Here is a 14,915-nt window from a genome sequence, read left to right on the forward strand (position 1 = left end):
AGTACATGATAACTCAATGATATTCTCTTCAATTTCAGGTATTTTTATGGACCTATTGAAGATACGCCCTTTACCTTAGCTGTTGTACTCCCTGAAAAATATGGCAGCCACGAATTGGTCTCCCAACAGGAAATAAGGCACTCGCGCAGAAATGGTATAACAATTATAAGGCTTCTCCTTAATCTTATAATTTAACTTACATTACATATTACCTTACAGTGACCGAGTACTTTAAGGGAGACAATTGGCGCGTACATCCCGATTGGGTGTATTGTGAGTACAATAGTGTTAGCGATTTAGAGAAGGAGCGTGAAAGCTCTGGCGAATATCTCTCAGCCTCACGTGAACAAGAATTAAGTTTCGGCTCACCGGAAGAGCAGGTTTTACATTTCTTGGGACGTGCAGGACGGCCAGGCTGGAAGTGGATGTCGGTAAGCAAATTAATGGCAAAAGTTATTAGTACAATAGAAATATTAGAATCCAGACGGGTAGTATTGTCTGCTAAATTATTCTATGAAAAAAATTAAATAATTCGCTGCACAGTTTTGATTAAATTTATCATTTTATTCTTCATAGGTGCGACCGAAACCACCGCAACCACACCATGCCATGCATGGCGTGACACCTGTCGGCCATTTTGCTCAGCATCTAAATAACGTTCAAGGTTCTCGCAAAGCCGAACCCTACTATTGCGATCGAACCTTGGTACAGAGTTTAGTGCGTGATGCTATGGTAACAGATGGTCTGGACCGAAATTCAACTGGAACGTCCAATGGGAAGGAGGATAAACAGTATGTGTCTGACAACACGTGCTGCATAAGGAAGCATGCATTTTTTCTTAATTTTCTTCTAGATTTACATACATATCCATTTTTGATTTGACTCCGCACAATGAAAAGACGTACAACATATCCAGATTGCTAGTCTAAATCTGACCTAGAAAATTATTGAAATAATTTATTATTGTGGAGTCTTACATGTTTTGCCGCAGAAAGTTGCCATCCAATTGCTTCTTTCTAACTGCGGCGTCGAAGAAAAGCAGAAAATTATACCCATTTGCAGCGCCTTCAATAGCCGCTCTACTAATACGAGATCATTGTCTTTTGTCACGTATCTTCTATGGTAACTGTTTTCGTGACAGCTTGGTGTAGGACATCAGAAACCGAGCATTCAGCACTCTTTGATTTGACTACGGAATTTTCCTCCCAGAAACAAGAGTCGTATCACCGGTCAATATTTCTATTTTCTTAAAATCGCGGATTTGCCTGCTTTCACACGTGGTCGTAGTCTTTTACGAGAAGGAGTAAATTTCTCTTTCGATATTGCCAAAATCAAACGGTAAAACTTAATTCTTATTGATCCGCACACGTAGGTTAGTTGCAATTGCCCATAAGTTTAATTTTCCGTTCAGGAAACCCGAGTACTATGACATAACCTTCACTTTACTCGAATATTTTTTGAAACGATTCCAGTTAGAATGACTTCCATAGGCTTTATAGAAGTATACAATCTTATCGAATAAACTTAGTCCTGCCATAGTTATGTTACAAGTCCAGCCCGTTTTAAAATTGAAACTATAATAATTTTATTTAATAACGCGTATATTAAATAAGCGATGTACAAAATTTCAATCAAAATGGTCACTTTTTGCTTTCATAAAAGCCCTCAAACGATTCGGAAATAAAACACTGTTAAGTGGTTCTGGGTTTGTGTACCTTTTGCGTCTTTGTCTTTGAAAACCATAATAGGGTTATAAGTAAATAGTAAGCTCAACTCAGCTCAACAACTGGATATAAACAACTTCCATATGTGCAGAGTATTAACGATATCGTTTTTAGCTAATTATCTTTGATTTAATTCGATTTAAAGCACCATTTCCAGCACAAATATACCATATACTCTTTGATTATAATTTCATATCAATTCAAGTCGTTTAATAAATTGAAAATTATTTATTTGAAAGCAAAATCTTTATGCACTAAAGCACAAATTTCTTTTATATTTGTATTTCTACTCTTTTTTACTTTCTGGCTATTTGTTTTGGTTACTATCTTAATGGTCTATATTTCTTATAAACATAATCACTTAATGGATATACGCTTGTGTTGTAATGAAAATAACATTACACACGACATAATTCCTTCTCATCTATGCAATTTATATATTTATACATATGTTTTTAAACAAACAAAAATCTCATAAACAAATCTATAGTCCAATAGCCACATTAATGGCAATTTTGAAGAGGTAAATTACACAAAATTCTCGTATCGAATAAATTTTATTGCTACGCTGCTTTCGAAAGCGATGCTAATGTAAGCTAATGCTGCCTAGAGACGCGTTGGATATTGTAAGCTACACATTCACGCTAGTTACGACGGATATTGTAACATATTCATAACTTTGAAATATGAAAGTACAACGCACAAGTAGTGAAAGCTTTCGTGGACTACCCAAATCTTCTTAGATCAACGACATATTTTAGTTGCCTATGTTATCAATAAGTGCTTGAAAATTATTTCTTTTTAACTCCAATACTATATTGCATCCAATCATTTAATATCTTTCGAATATGAAAAGTTGTGTCGGTTTAACATTTGATTAATTTTATTACACAGATTTTTTTGTTCCATGTTACTGTTGTTTGCAACCCTTACCCAAATCCTATTAGAATGGGAATGAGGCAGTGTTCTACTGGCATTCACATGTCAAAGTTGAATGAGGGAGGATGAGATGGAAACACGAACAAGGCGACCTGGTTGGAATTGATATTAGCCATCTCAATAAATTTGTGGCAGGCTCACGTCGCTTTGTAAATATGCGCCATTCGTTTTGATACATACCTAGGAGTTCTGGGCATCATAAAGAACAGGCATCTCTAGCAGTCGAAATGAGATTATTCATGGCCTCATGAATATCTGCCTTTCCTAACCTACGGTTGTTAAAATTCATTAAATACAGACAGATCTTCGTTTTGTGACTAAGTTTACAAATTATTTGTTGCGTTTCTTTTAATTTAATTTAGTTGTTTGTCACCGAAGGTCTGACTAGTGCTGTCGTAATAGTCGGAATGTTATCAAAAAGTATTCCGACCTCTATTTAATCAAAAATTTAGATTTTTGAAGAATCTTCAAAACTTCCAATTATATTTTCTATTTTTATACTAACTTTGTTTACTACTTTAAGCTCACGTCTGGAAATACGTTTTTTTTTCTTGAAAAAGATAAAACTTTTAATCTGCCATTGAATTATTCAATTATTGGGTTTCTAAGACTGTTTTGACAGCTTGTTGTACTACTTTACAAATACAACAAACAATATTTTGCATAGGTCGTTCTAGGTCAGAAAAGCTCTAACGACTAAGCGCTTTAAAAATCGTATATCTCGTATCATTAATATAAACTTTAGCTCTCACAAAAGACCGACCTCCTTATTCGCAAATAGTAACTGGAGTTAAAAAAGAAAGTCATATGCACAAAGCCCTTATAAAATTTCCAGCTTTGGCGTAATATTTTGAAAAAACGCCTATTTCCATTTTCTTTATTAAATCAACCCTTAAATATAATTTCAGACAAGGCTATCAAAAGTTTTTGGTTGCAACGTCTTTTGTGGCCACACGTTCGGGTCTGCTGCGTTGGATTGATCACATCAAGAGACCTGAAGACTCGCCTGATCCGTAAGTGCTTAACTCATAATACCAATGGACTTAACCATTTGATTTGAGTCTGAATCCCAGGTTGATTCGACCCTATTTTGAACCATTAAAGTTGACTTCGATTTAAAACTTGCAGAACTCAACTGACAATTCCTTTCCTTGCAGCCACTTCAGTGAAGACAACGCACGTGCCATGGATATGCCCTGGTACAAACGCGCTGTCGATCAGCATACCGTCGAACAAGATAGCTTTGTCTATAGTGTACCATTCGCCAATGGGTATGCACCTAAACTGAATACGACGCTTGTAACCGCATCGCATGCTATATTTGTCGAACATCGTGGCCACAAAGCTATAGCTGCGGTCGTGGGACTGCAATTCCAGTTGGACTCACTTGCGAAGCATTTCATAAACATTACCTCAACCGTAAGTAACGCAAATATAATTTCAGATATATAAATACAACATATATATTATTCTGCCTCCAGTGCACCGGCATGACAGGCTGTCGTCGCACATGCGCTTCCGATGATCTAGATTGCTATGTTTTGGACAACAACGGCTTTGTGATTATCTCCGAACAGAGTGAGCAATCAGGCAAATTTTTTGGTCAAATCGATGGTACCATCATGGATTCCTTGGTGCAGGATCGCATTTACAAACGTGTCACGGTCAATGATTATCAAGGCGTTTGCTCTGACTCTGACAATCCGTATACGGCTGCAAGTACTTCACTACAACCACATCGTGTCTCTACTTTTTTAATGAAATATTTGGTATCGTTGAGTGCCACTTGGTTATCGCTATTACCAACACCTTTAAACGCATGGCCACAAGATGATTACACCTACAATGAAGATGTCTTTGAGGAACCTACATATACAGATGAATACGAACCCTTCGAGGATTACAATGCACAGATCGATGAGGAAATGGATGAATTCTTCACTACCGCTGATGTGGTAAGTAAAGTACCTAGGGTAATTTAAAAAACCTGGATGAATTGTTATTATCAAAGAACGTTGATACCTTAAGCTTTTGTAAGTGACAGTTAGATTTATGTGAGGCCTTTTTAACTATTGCTAATCACTACGATATATAGAAATACGAATGTTGACAGGAAACTTTCAAGGAAGCCATAGAGAAGAGAAAGTTGAGGAGAAGTCGGTTGTCTTCGTATTGTATAGAACTTAGACTTCTGTTATTGTTCATAATAAATGTCAATGAAACTACGTACTTGTATAAGGTGCGTTCCAAAGTAAACGGGACTTTTAAAAAAAAGACAGAACAAATGAGCATGTCGAACGAGTGTTTTAGCTCGTTGCCCGGTATGGCCGCCAGTATGCCGGTGCAAGCCTTTTGAATGGCCTCCAATGCATTGCAGGCGCATTATCGTGCAACAAACGCCAACTTCCATTTTCTCGACATTCGGGCCCGTCAAATACGGCGCACCAAACGCTTCAAAACTCCAAGGTAGAATACCGCATTAACGTTTTGGCCGGGTGGAACAAATTCTTTGTGGACAATACCCTTGGAATCATAAAAAAAAATCACCATTGTCTTCACATTTGACTTCTCCAGGCGCGATTTTTTGGGTTTCGGCTCGTTCAGCGCCTTCCATTCAGCACTCTGGCGTTTCGTTTCGGGATCATATTGACAACACCACGTTTCGTCACTAAACGAAGAGTTTAAAATTCAATAGGAAGGTTGGAGGCTGAGCAAATTGTCGCGAAATATCTAAGAACTCTACACCAAATATGGCTTACGACCCCATTTTGAATACGGTAAGTTTTTTAAAACTCTGAAAATCTGAGTGTTCGGTTAGATCTAGAATCAAGAGGACTTTAACGTCATCTCTGATTGCTTAAAAATTCTATAAAAAGGGTCCGAAGATATCTACGAACTCTAATTTGAGACTTTCAAAACATCGAGCTTCATTCGAACCACTGACTGTTGTCTGTTTGCAACCTGAATAGGTAATATTTTTGATGCCGGAATCAAAACTATAAAATATGATTTTAGTTTTATTTTATAGGTCTTTTAAAAGTTTCTCAATACTATTGAGCTGGAGTATAATACATATGAAACTCTTTTCTAAATGGTCTTAATTTTATAACTAGGAATACACAACACCAGCCCCTAAACAACATAAGCCACACACCGGACCACGCGCCTCTCCCGACCCTCAGCATGCACGCCGCTGCGACCTGCGTACAGATCTTTATATGCTGCAACCAGAGCGTCTCAACCAAGGCGGTCAAAACAATCCGCTTAAGGTGAGTTTTGCAAGTACTCGAAAGTTATAGGAATATCGCAAAGATTTCTCATTTCCAGGGCAAGCTGACAAATTGTCATGTGTCGGGTTGTGAACGCCCCTTTAGCGTACAGAAAATACCACATAGCAATTTGATATTGTTAGTGGTGGATACCCTATGTCCTTGCGGCTCCAAACAGTTGGACATTGAACCACTTGAGGAGTCGGGTACTATTGGTATAATTGGAATTTAAAAAAACTAAATCACAAAACATATTTTTTTACCAAATTTTCCCCAATCAATTTTCTAGGAGCCTGCAGCGCGCGTCGCCAATCGCAGGAGAGTACCAAGCGTCGCCGACCCAAAAAATGCATCAATTATCATCCCGAGGAAATTGAGATACAGCAATGTGGGCGTGCCACAGCACTGCTGCAAGCGCCCGTCTCGATCTTTGTAGCGCATCTGCTTATGTTGGTGGTGACATTTACGCTGACAAACGCGTGATACTAAGTGCAGTACTACTAAGCCACTAAACCACTAAACATCACAAGCTACAGGTCAAAAAAGCTCTACGCATAGGTGTAGTGAATAGTGTACTACATACCATACAAATACAGAAATGAATGACTACGAGAAACAACGCAAAAATACTTACAATAGTTATGCCAACAAAAATTCAACAACAAACCCACTAATTAACACAACAAAACAAATGTATTTACGAGTATATTTTAACAATAGCAACAGTTTTGTCTTAGAGTATTCATATATTGTATTTATAAGTATGAGTATATTAGTATGTTTGTGCAAAAGTAAGTTTTTTTAAGTTTCGACTTAGACAAATATTAATTCTAGATTGATTTTTAAGAGCGGAAAGAAATTTTAGACGATTCATGCCCCGGAATACTTACATATATATGTACGATACTCAAAAAGCAAATTTTTTTGTTTCAGAAATAGAAAAGTTTTTTCTCCTTAGAAATAAAAGAATCTAGACATACTTTTGAGTGTAAAAATTATTGGTTTTGAATTACTGTGAAAGTCATTTCACATCTTTATTTCAAAAAATTATTACCGTTATACTCGTATGTGCAGTATGTCAATGACTTCCCAAATTGATTTTATATTTCAATAGTAGCTATAAGTATAGCAACTATATTGTAGAAAACTCTACATTACAGACAGTTGCTTTATAGTGTACAGTATTCTGCACATAATCGATCTGCTGCAGGCAAACCAAGAACAATTTTTTCTAGGTATAATTGCTTAAAATGTGTGTGATTACAAAAATGTACTTTCACCTTGTCCATTCAATGCTGCAAAAATCATTACAAGGAAGTACTTTATTCAAAAAAAATTGAAACAGAAATTTACGTTTAAAAAAAAAGAGATAAATTCTACACATTCCTGTGGCAATAAAGAATATACATCAAAATTGACTTTAGACGGCATCCACTTATATCTACCACCTTAGCAGTCCAAAGTTTGAACCAACTGAACAAAATATTGATACCTGAAATTGTAAAGTCTTTTATCCCGCGGCTGCAACTGTTATTAAATATGTCATAGCTGCTGTCATTTATGTGATTCAATTTTGAACATGATAGAAGAAATAATATATAGGTATGTCGTAACATTTCAGTTTCAAACTGGCTTCAAACGGATCACTTCGTTTAAAGTCGCACTGGTATTCGTAAAACATAAATTATTACTTATTCTTAAAGTACCATATCAGCAGAAAGTTCCATTTCTAAATTGACAAATCTTGATTTGGTATCTGTCAAATTGCAAGCCAAAATAAAAATTGAATTGTCAAACTTTGGAAAGATATCTCCAATATTAATTTATTCAATACAAGGTGTATAGAACTAAAACCCGTTTAATGTGGTCAAAAATTGTTCGATATTCAAAGTTATATACAATTAAGTAGAGAATATTGTACCTTGAGCATATATGGTATGTGTTCTTTAGAGCTTCCTTTTTAAAAGTAATCAACGAGGCATTTAAAAAGAATTAAGGAGCGAGTTGCCTTTCCCACGATTGTACTTAGTTTTTACAGTAAAGATGAGATGCATGTCTTCCGAAATTACTTCTTATATCGCTCCAACTAACAATGGAGGGCAATTTCATTTCATTGTATTCTAATTCTACCGCATAATCTACAGCCTTGAATTCAAGACTATCACTAGAAAAATCGTTGAAATAACGTTTTCGGTGAAATCTTAATTATATTGGTCCTAAAGTAGTCCAAGATGTATTAAAAACACCAACATGCTTTTAATCATAAGTAACTTTCGAAACTTCTTGTCCGTAGATATAAGTATTGAATGTAAGGCTGTGTCACTCTGGAATTTCCAAGAACAGTCACACCTTTTATGAAAAGCAACTTTCGAAAGTGAAGTAATAAATACTTTCAAAAAGTAACTTGCCAAGCAAGTGCTTTCTCGCTGTTCAAATTAGCAGGTGTTTCTTATTATTCGCAAGAGGCTGCCCATTTGTCGGAACCGTCGCTATCGGACTACTATAACATATAGCTGCCACATACAAACCGAATGATCAAAATTAAATTCTTGAATGAACATTTTCTTTTATTTTATGAAATATTTTCATGAAGCTTAGCATGAATTATTGTTTGAGGCAAAGCCACAATGTCTAAAGACCTTTTCCATATGGGACCACTATATAATATAGCTGTCGTACACACTGATCAAAATCAAAAGAAACTTCTTTATTTGTGAAGGGTATTCTAGCTGCAGTGCAATTGAAGTTAACATTTTTTATTGTTTTTTTATTTTATTACCTAGTAGGATGCAACAAATACCGCACAACCCAAGCCAAATGTAAAATTAAAAAATACAAATTTCCGCTCTATATTGTGTATTAATTTTTTTCGAAAGCAAACCGAAGTGAATTTCATGATATTGAGTAATTAAATGCAAATGATGATTAGTAATCATAATTTGTAATTAGAATATTTTTTGTAATTAAATAGAAAACATTGGAATAAGTTTCTTAGATGCCTCCTACTATATTAAATTTTCATATAAGCTAGGACGTAGTTAAATTGAAAAACAAATAAAAAAAACGATTTTGTGTAAGTTGGTAGACAATAAAAACTTAATTTAATTTAAATAATTTATAAATTCATAAAAAATTAGATCCAATTAGTTGTATTTAAACTCTTGTTAAAGAACAGTTAAGATGGAGTAAGCAAACTTAGTTTATGTAAATTAGTAAAACAACAAAAAAAAAGAATATCAATGACCAGTAATGTTAATATGATTAGTAATAATTAGCGGGAAAATTATATAGACATATTTAAATAAGTACAGTGGTACTATAACGTAAACGCGTAACAAATATTACTCTAAATTAAATTTGAATAAGAATTATTCGTTATTGCAGATATATTTATAAATTTGTGATTTATTTTGTTTTCATATTTTTTGGAGAGAAATAATTGTTAGTTGTTACATTGCGGTGTCATATTTTATATATGAAATTTTATATCGTAAGCCATATAATTAACACAGGGTTGCAAATAATGCTTCAAAAAACATTTGAATTATTATTATTTTTTTTGTTTTGTAATTTCGAAAATCTTCATTAAAAATAATTTTTTAACCCTAAATACTGGAATGAAGAAAATATTTATTACAAAAAAAATAAAAATATAACTTTAAATCCTTATCCCAAATACCGGATTTAAAGTAATATAATAAGAATTATTAAAGAAAATGGTTTTAGAATTTTTATTTTGCACATTTGCGTATATCGTGTTCTACCTTTATGGTTATCTTTTGAAAATAAAAGCTTCTTTTTTGTAAAATATCAACATAGTTTGGCTTTTTTTGTCTTATCTATATTTAATTATTTTAATTATAGTATTTCAGTTGGACATATAAAATCGTTCCCTTTTATCTCTTTTCATCCCAGCTTTTATTTTGAAAAAAAAATTTTATTTGTTACTCAAACTTTTATATTTAAAAATTTTTCATATGCAAGCTGTTTGGAATAAAAAGTTAAATTTTAAATTTAATTTTTAAAGTGTGATCTAAGCTTTGGGTATAAAATAATTAATACTGAAATATTAAATTTTTTTATTTAAATTTTAAATTAAATATTGAAAATTTTAATTTATCGTTCTAAACATACGGAATTATTAATTAAATTAAATATTCAGTTTTTAAACCCAAAATCATAATTAAAACTAAATTTTTAATTCCAATATTCCAACATATTAGAAAATTATATTTAGAATAGAAAATTTAATTTTTAGTTTCAGAATTGGCATAAAAAATATAAAATCTAGTGATTAATTTACAATTTTTTAATTGAAAAATTCGCAACCCTGAACTAATATAATATTATATTTTTTTAATGTTTTACAGATTTGTTTTTGTTATTATTTTAATTTTATTTTAACTATTAAAAATATTGTTATTTATTGTAAATTTTTTTTTATATTGATTTTTTCCGCTATTGTTGAAAAATTAAAAAAAAAAAAAAAACAATTTACAGTTAGTACAGTGTCATACATTTAGCGTAAATGTAGTTAAATTATTGACGTTAAAAATTTGAAATCAAAATTTTGAATGAAATGGCAACAATTATAAATAGTAAAGTATTTGCCGTTATAAACATTAAAAAACACTTTTTTGTAAATATTGTTGACAGCGAAAAAGAAAGGAAACGCAATTAAACAATTTTGAAGCAAAAAAAAGTAACAAAAATTCCTACCGATCCGTTTTTAAAGCAAAAAAAAAAAAAAATAGTGGTAATTTTCTTTATCAAATTTTCTTCGCAATTCACGCAACAAATATCAAGTCAATAAAATTTGAGAATCAAAAAAAAATTGAATGATTAAGTTAATATATTTATAAGATTGGAATTAGTAAGAAAAAAAATATATTTATATTAACAAGATTTATTTATAAAACAATTTTTATTTTAACTTAAATTTTTTTTTTATGAAATTGAAGTTAGTTTTTTTGTAAATTCAGCATTTTGTTGTCATTATTTCCTTGCACCAACTACAAAAGCGCACAAATACTCGTATTCACTGCAGTGTTAAAGTTCACTTTTAAATTTATTTTGCAATTAAGCTTAACTGATACCATGAAATATACTATATTTAAGCATAATTAATATAAAAGACACCACAGTAACAAAATTACATATGAAAAACGATTCAAGCAAAGTTAAATGAAAAGACTTAATGCAATTATTGAGCGTCATATCAGTTTAAATATATATATATATATATAAATGTGTATATGTATGTATGCAAATATTGAAAATATTGATGGTACTTATTACCATACTGACAATTTATGCCACACAAAACAAAAAAGAAACAACAGCTGTTGCAGCAAAAACATAAAAAACGTTTTCCAATAAATCCGGTGAGAAGTAAACGCAAGTGTTTAACAGGCGAAGAAAACGGTACAGCAATAAAAAACGAATTATATTATACTAACACTACTAAAATGATATGAGATAACATATGAAGCATTTTTGTTGGTATTTTTACTGAAACGATTTATTTTATATAAAACTTTATACAAAACGAAATGCAGAAGAGAAAAAATGTGCAAAAAAAATTTAACAAAAATAATAATAAATTTTCAATAGCAAAAAAGATTAATAATAATAATTAAAAGCATTAGTCCTACATAATAAAAATTAAAAACTAAATTAACAAGTAAAAATTAGCAATGCAGCAGCAAAAAAAAGTCAAAAAAAAGCTGAGTAAAATTAAAAAATATATATTTTTTTGACTGTAATTGCAATTGGCAAAAATATCCAACTTTAAATAAAATTAGAACTAAAAAAAAAACATAGTAAAAAGCGAATTAAGCCAATAAAAAAAAATTAAACATATCGACTACTTCATAAACTAATTGCGTTTATTGTGAGTTTACTGCGAAAATTTTGCTTTACTTTACATTTTTATTGTTGTAATTTTTTTTCATTAAAAACTAAAAACTAATACAAATGCATAAAAGTCAAAAACGAAATTAAGTGTGAGGTTTGGAGAATATAAAATGAAAACAATACGAAAACTATAAAAAGATTGCAAGGCAGCGTTGAGGCGTTAAAAAATTCACACACACACACACACAAAAACATTTTCTGTGTCTTAAACTTGTATAAAAGAATGTCTTCCATTAATTAATACTAAACAAAAAGTAATAAATTAAATACTAACAGTAACAAAAAATAAGAAAATTATTAATTAACTATTAAATATTAAAGAAAATACAACAACATATGCATACAGGCTTCATAAGTAAGCTCACACACACACATACATACAAACATCACAATTTTACTTACACACACAGCCACACAATTTGCATCGGAACACTTGCATACTTACTACTAACTAGTAAATAACAAATTATAATAGAGTAAAAGTAAAAATTATTACAAAAGAATACAATTATGAATATTGAGTAAGGAATTTGTGCAATTTTTTGAATGTATTGTATGCGAGTTAAACTAAAAAGTTGTATATATGTAAGCTAAGAGTGTGCGTGGCTTTTGTGTTAGGCAACAAACAAATCTTGTACTAAAAATTAAAGAAAAGATAAATGTTAAAGGTTTGCAAAAAGTGATTTTTCAGAGTGTTTGAAGAAAGGAGTAAGGTATCGACATTCAGGAGCTTTCAACGGTAGGCTGAAACTTTGAGGCGAAACGAACAAGCGATTGGTATAACTATAAAAGACTCGCATAAACAGATAAAAGATCAAAACTAAGTTCGATATTGAATATATGTGGAAGAATAGATACTCAATTAAATTGAGTAAAAAATTATTTCTTCTTGGTCTTGGAAAAATAAAATATATTTCTAACTTCATTTATGTCGTATCGTAACAATTCGTTCTTCGTAACTTTTTCTTAATAATTCGCTAACTGTTAATATTATATAAGAGATCCGATTTAGCTCAAATATACACCGTTTTGTTCGACAGCTTGTTGCCATTATAAAGGTAATGCATGAAGCCCCTGTCATAGAAATCCTCATCCCTATTGTCAAAAAGCTGAGATAGTCGATTTTCACAAGCTTCTCTTAATGCCAGTGTTTCATCAGCAAAATCATTCGCCATAGACAGAAACAAGTAGGAAATCAACTTTTCATAACCAATAACCACCCGTTTCAGAAATGGATCGATTTTGTTGCGATTCAATGGCGATTCCCAGATAGAAGTTCGATCCATAAGGTTTTATTGCGTTAATTCCTGTGATACACATACATCGAGCTTCTTCTTGTATTTCTGCAATTTTCTTCAGGATTGGAATAGACGAAGCTATGCACATCATTAGCATTACAGTGTCAGGACCTTAAACACTATTCACATTCTTAGTCGCTTGACTTAAAATATGGTGTTTATCTCTTTCTTGTTGTCCATCTTGGATGAGAGCTCTAACAATACTGAGACAAATAATCGCGAAACTGTTTGAGAATTTATTTTAGTATGAAAAGCCATCTACTGGAAAAAACAATGAATTTCTTTTTACTAGACCCAATACATATTATAAAGTAAATTATTCGCCTTATTCGTGGCGTTAACCGACATTCGGCTCAAAAATTGCAACGGACTACCACATTATAGAATGAATCAAGTAGAAGATATAAAAAAATTGTCCAAATTTCATTGTTATTTTATGCATCAAGTACAAAATGCAAAGCTGACGTCACCATACTTTTTTCTTAAATACTATTACAAATGGCAGCACTCCTTATTGCGGGATCGGGAAATTATTGATACTCAATGTAGAGAGTAACTTCAGGTATTATGAATACTGCAGAGAATAGTATGCTATACTGCCATTTGAAATCACAAAATCTATACCCACTCGTGAATACCCTGAGCACTTAATTCAATATTCAGTGATGAAATGCCACTTTCTTCAAGTCAGACATACTCTCTATTTTTGTTCAAAAATATTATATTCGTTTTTTTTTTTTTATTGTTTAAACTACTAATTTCTTCACTAGACGTTTCAGACATTATATATACAGATGTTTTTAAACCCCGCGCTAACCTACAGAAATAAAGTTGTGCCGTTATCGTATCGTAAAATCGTATAACCCAAAACAATACTCGTTTTGTCTCTTTCATACTGCATTGTGACTCACTAAAAAAATATCAAATTAGAAAGTATACATATCTCCTTACTGAATGTAAGATGGGGTCCAAGCATAAAATGTATATGAATGCTAGAAAATCGTACTAGTATATTTTTATTGTTATAAAATGTTACTGCGAATATACAAAATACTTCCGATATGTGTTAAAAATTGCAAAACATCAAATTTTTTTATGTTTAACTAAAGTTTTTGATCTTTTGAGTTATGGCACTATTCTGATAAACCAATGATATTGTCGTGGAAACACCACTTAGAAAATGTTAGTGAGCTAGATGGTCGATATTGTTTCGTAATACTGATACCAACTTGTTCGGGTATACACCGGTTCCTGTACTCGTATTGCTTTTATTAAAACAAAAATTTATGTTTCTTAAAAATTTTGTTTATAGAAAATCTACAATATTTTTTGTTAGAGTAAGTTTCATCAATTTTCTGCTAACTAAAAATCAACTGAATGTCAGTCACTTGCTGCGTAGTGAATACACATGGAAAAGTGCAAAGATAATTGCCAATAATTAGGTTCAAAATGTTAGAATGATGTTTGTTACAGGATTTGAGAATGTTTGAGCAATTGCAAAAGACAAAGGTTGAACTTAAAAATGCGAGTAAATAGCATAAGTAACTGTAAACTTTAGTGAATGAGTCCGAATTGTGTAGTATTAATGAGGTAATTTCCAACGCGAAAGAGTGCGAATTTGAGCGAAAGTAATGGAAATGTATGTAATTATGAGTAATCATTACAGGTGAATGTGGTTACAATATGTGGCATAAAAGCAAAACTTAAGCATATTTGTTATTAAGGTATGTATATGTAATTTTCATTGAAAAAAATTTACCTGGTAACAC

At 31.8% G+C, this 14,915-nt stretch overlaps 1 protein-coding gene across 3 annotated transcripts in view; it reads left to right on the forward strand.

Moving 5' to 3' along the window:
- stol (voltage-dependent calcium channel subunit stolid) overlaps positions 1–9,460 on the forward strand; it is a 91,974-nt gene extending 82,514 nt beyond the window's left edge. The window contains exons 9-18 of one of the 3 annotated variants that reach the window (XM_014239928.3): positions 39–154; positions 220–431; positions 577–791; positions 2,215–2,247; positions 3,572–3,676; positions 3,821–4,082; positions 4,145–4,618; positions 5,777–5,932; positions 5,991–6,147; positions 6,222–9,460. In XM_014239928.3, the coding sequence (XP_014095403.1) occupies positions 39–154; positions 220–431; positions 577–791; positions 2,215–2,247; positions 3,572–3,676; positions 3,821–4,082; positions 4,145–4,618; positions 5,777–5,932; positions 5,991–6,147; positions 6,222–6,415 (1,924 nt within the window). In that variant the 3' untranslated portion in view covers positions 6,416–9,460. The remainder of the gene's footprint in view (positions 1–38; positions 155–219; positions 432–576; positions 792–2,214; positions 2,248–3,571; positions 3,677–3,820; positions 4,083–4,144; positions 4,619–5,776; positions 5,933–5,990; positions 6,148–6,221) is intronic. The other 2 variants (XM_070106906.1, XM_014239929.3) reach the window with 2 other exon arrangements.
- Positions 9,461–14,915: the final 5,455 nt, after the last annotated feature.

The sequence above is a fragment of the Bactrocera oleae genome, chromosome 3, assembly GCF_042242935.1.
Source record: "Bactrocera oleae isolate idBacOlea1 chromosome 3, idBacOlea1, whole genome shotgun sequence".
Lineage (NCBI taxonomy): Eukaryota > Metazoa > Arthropoda > Insecta > Diptera > Tephritidae > Bactrocera > Bactrocera oleae.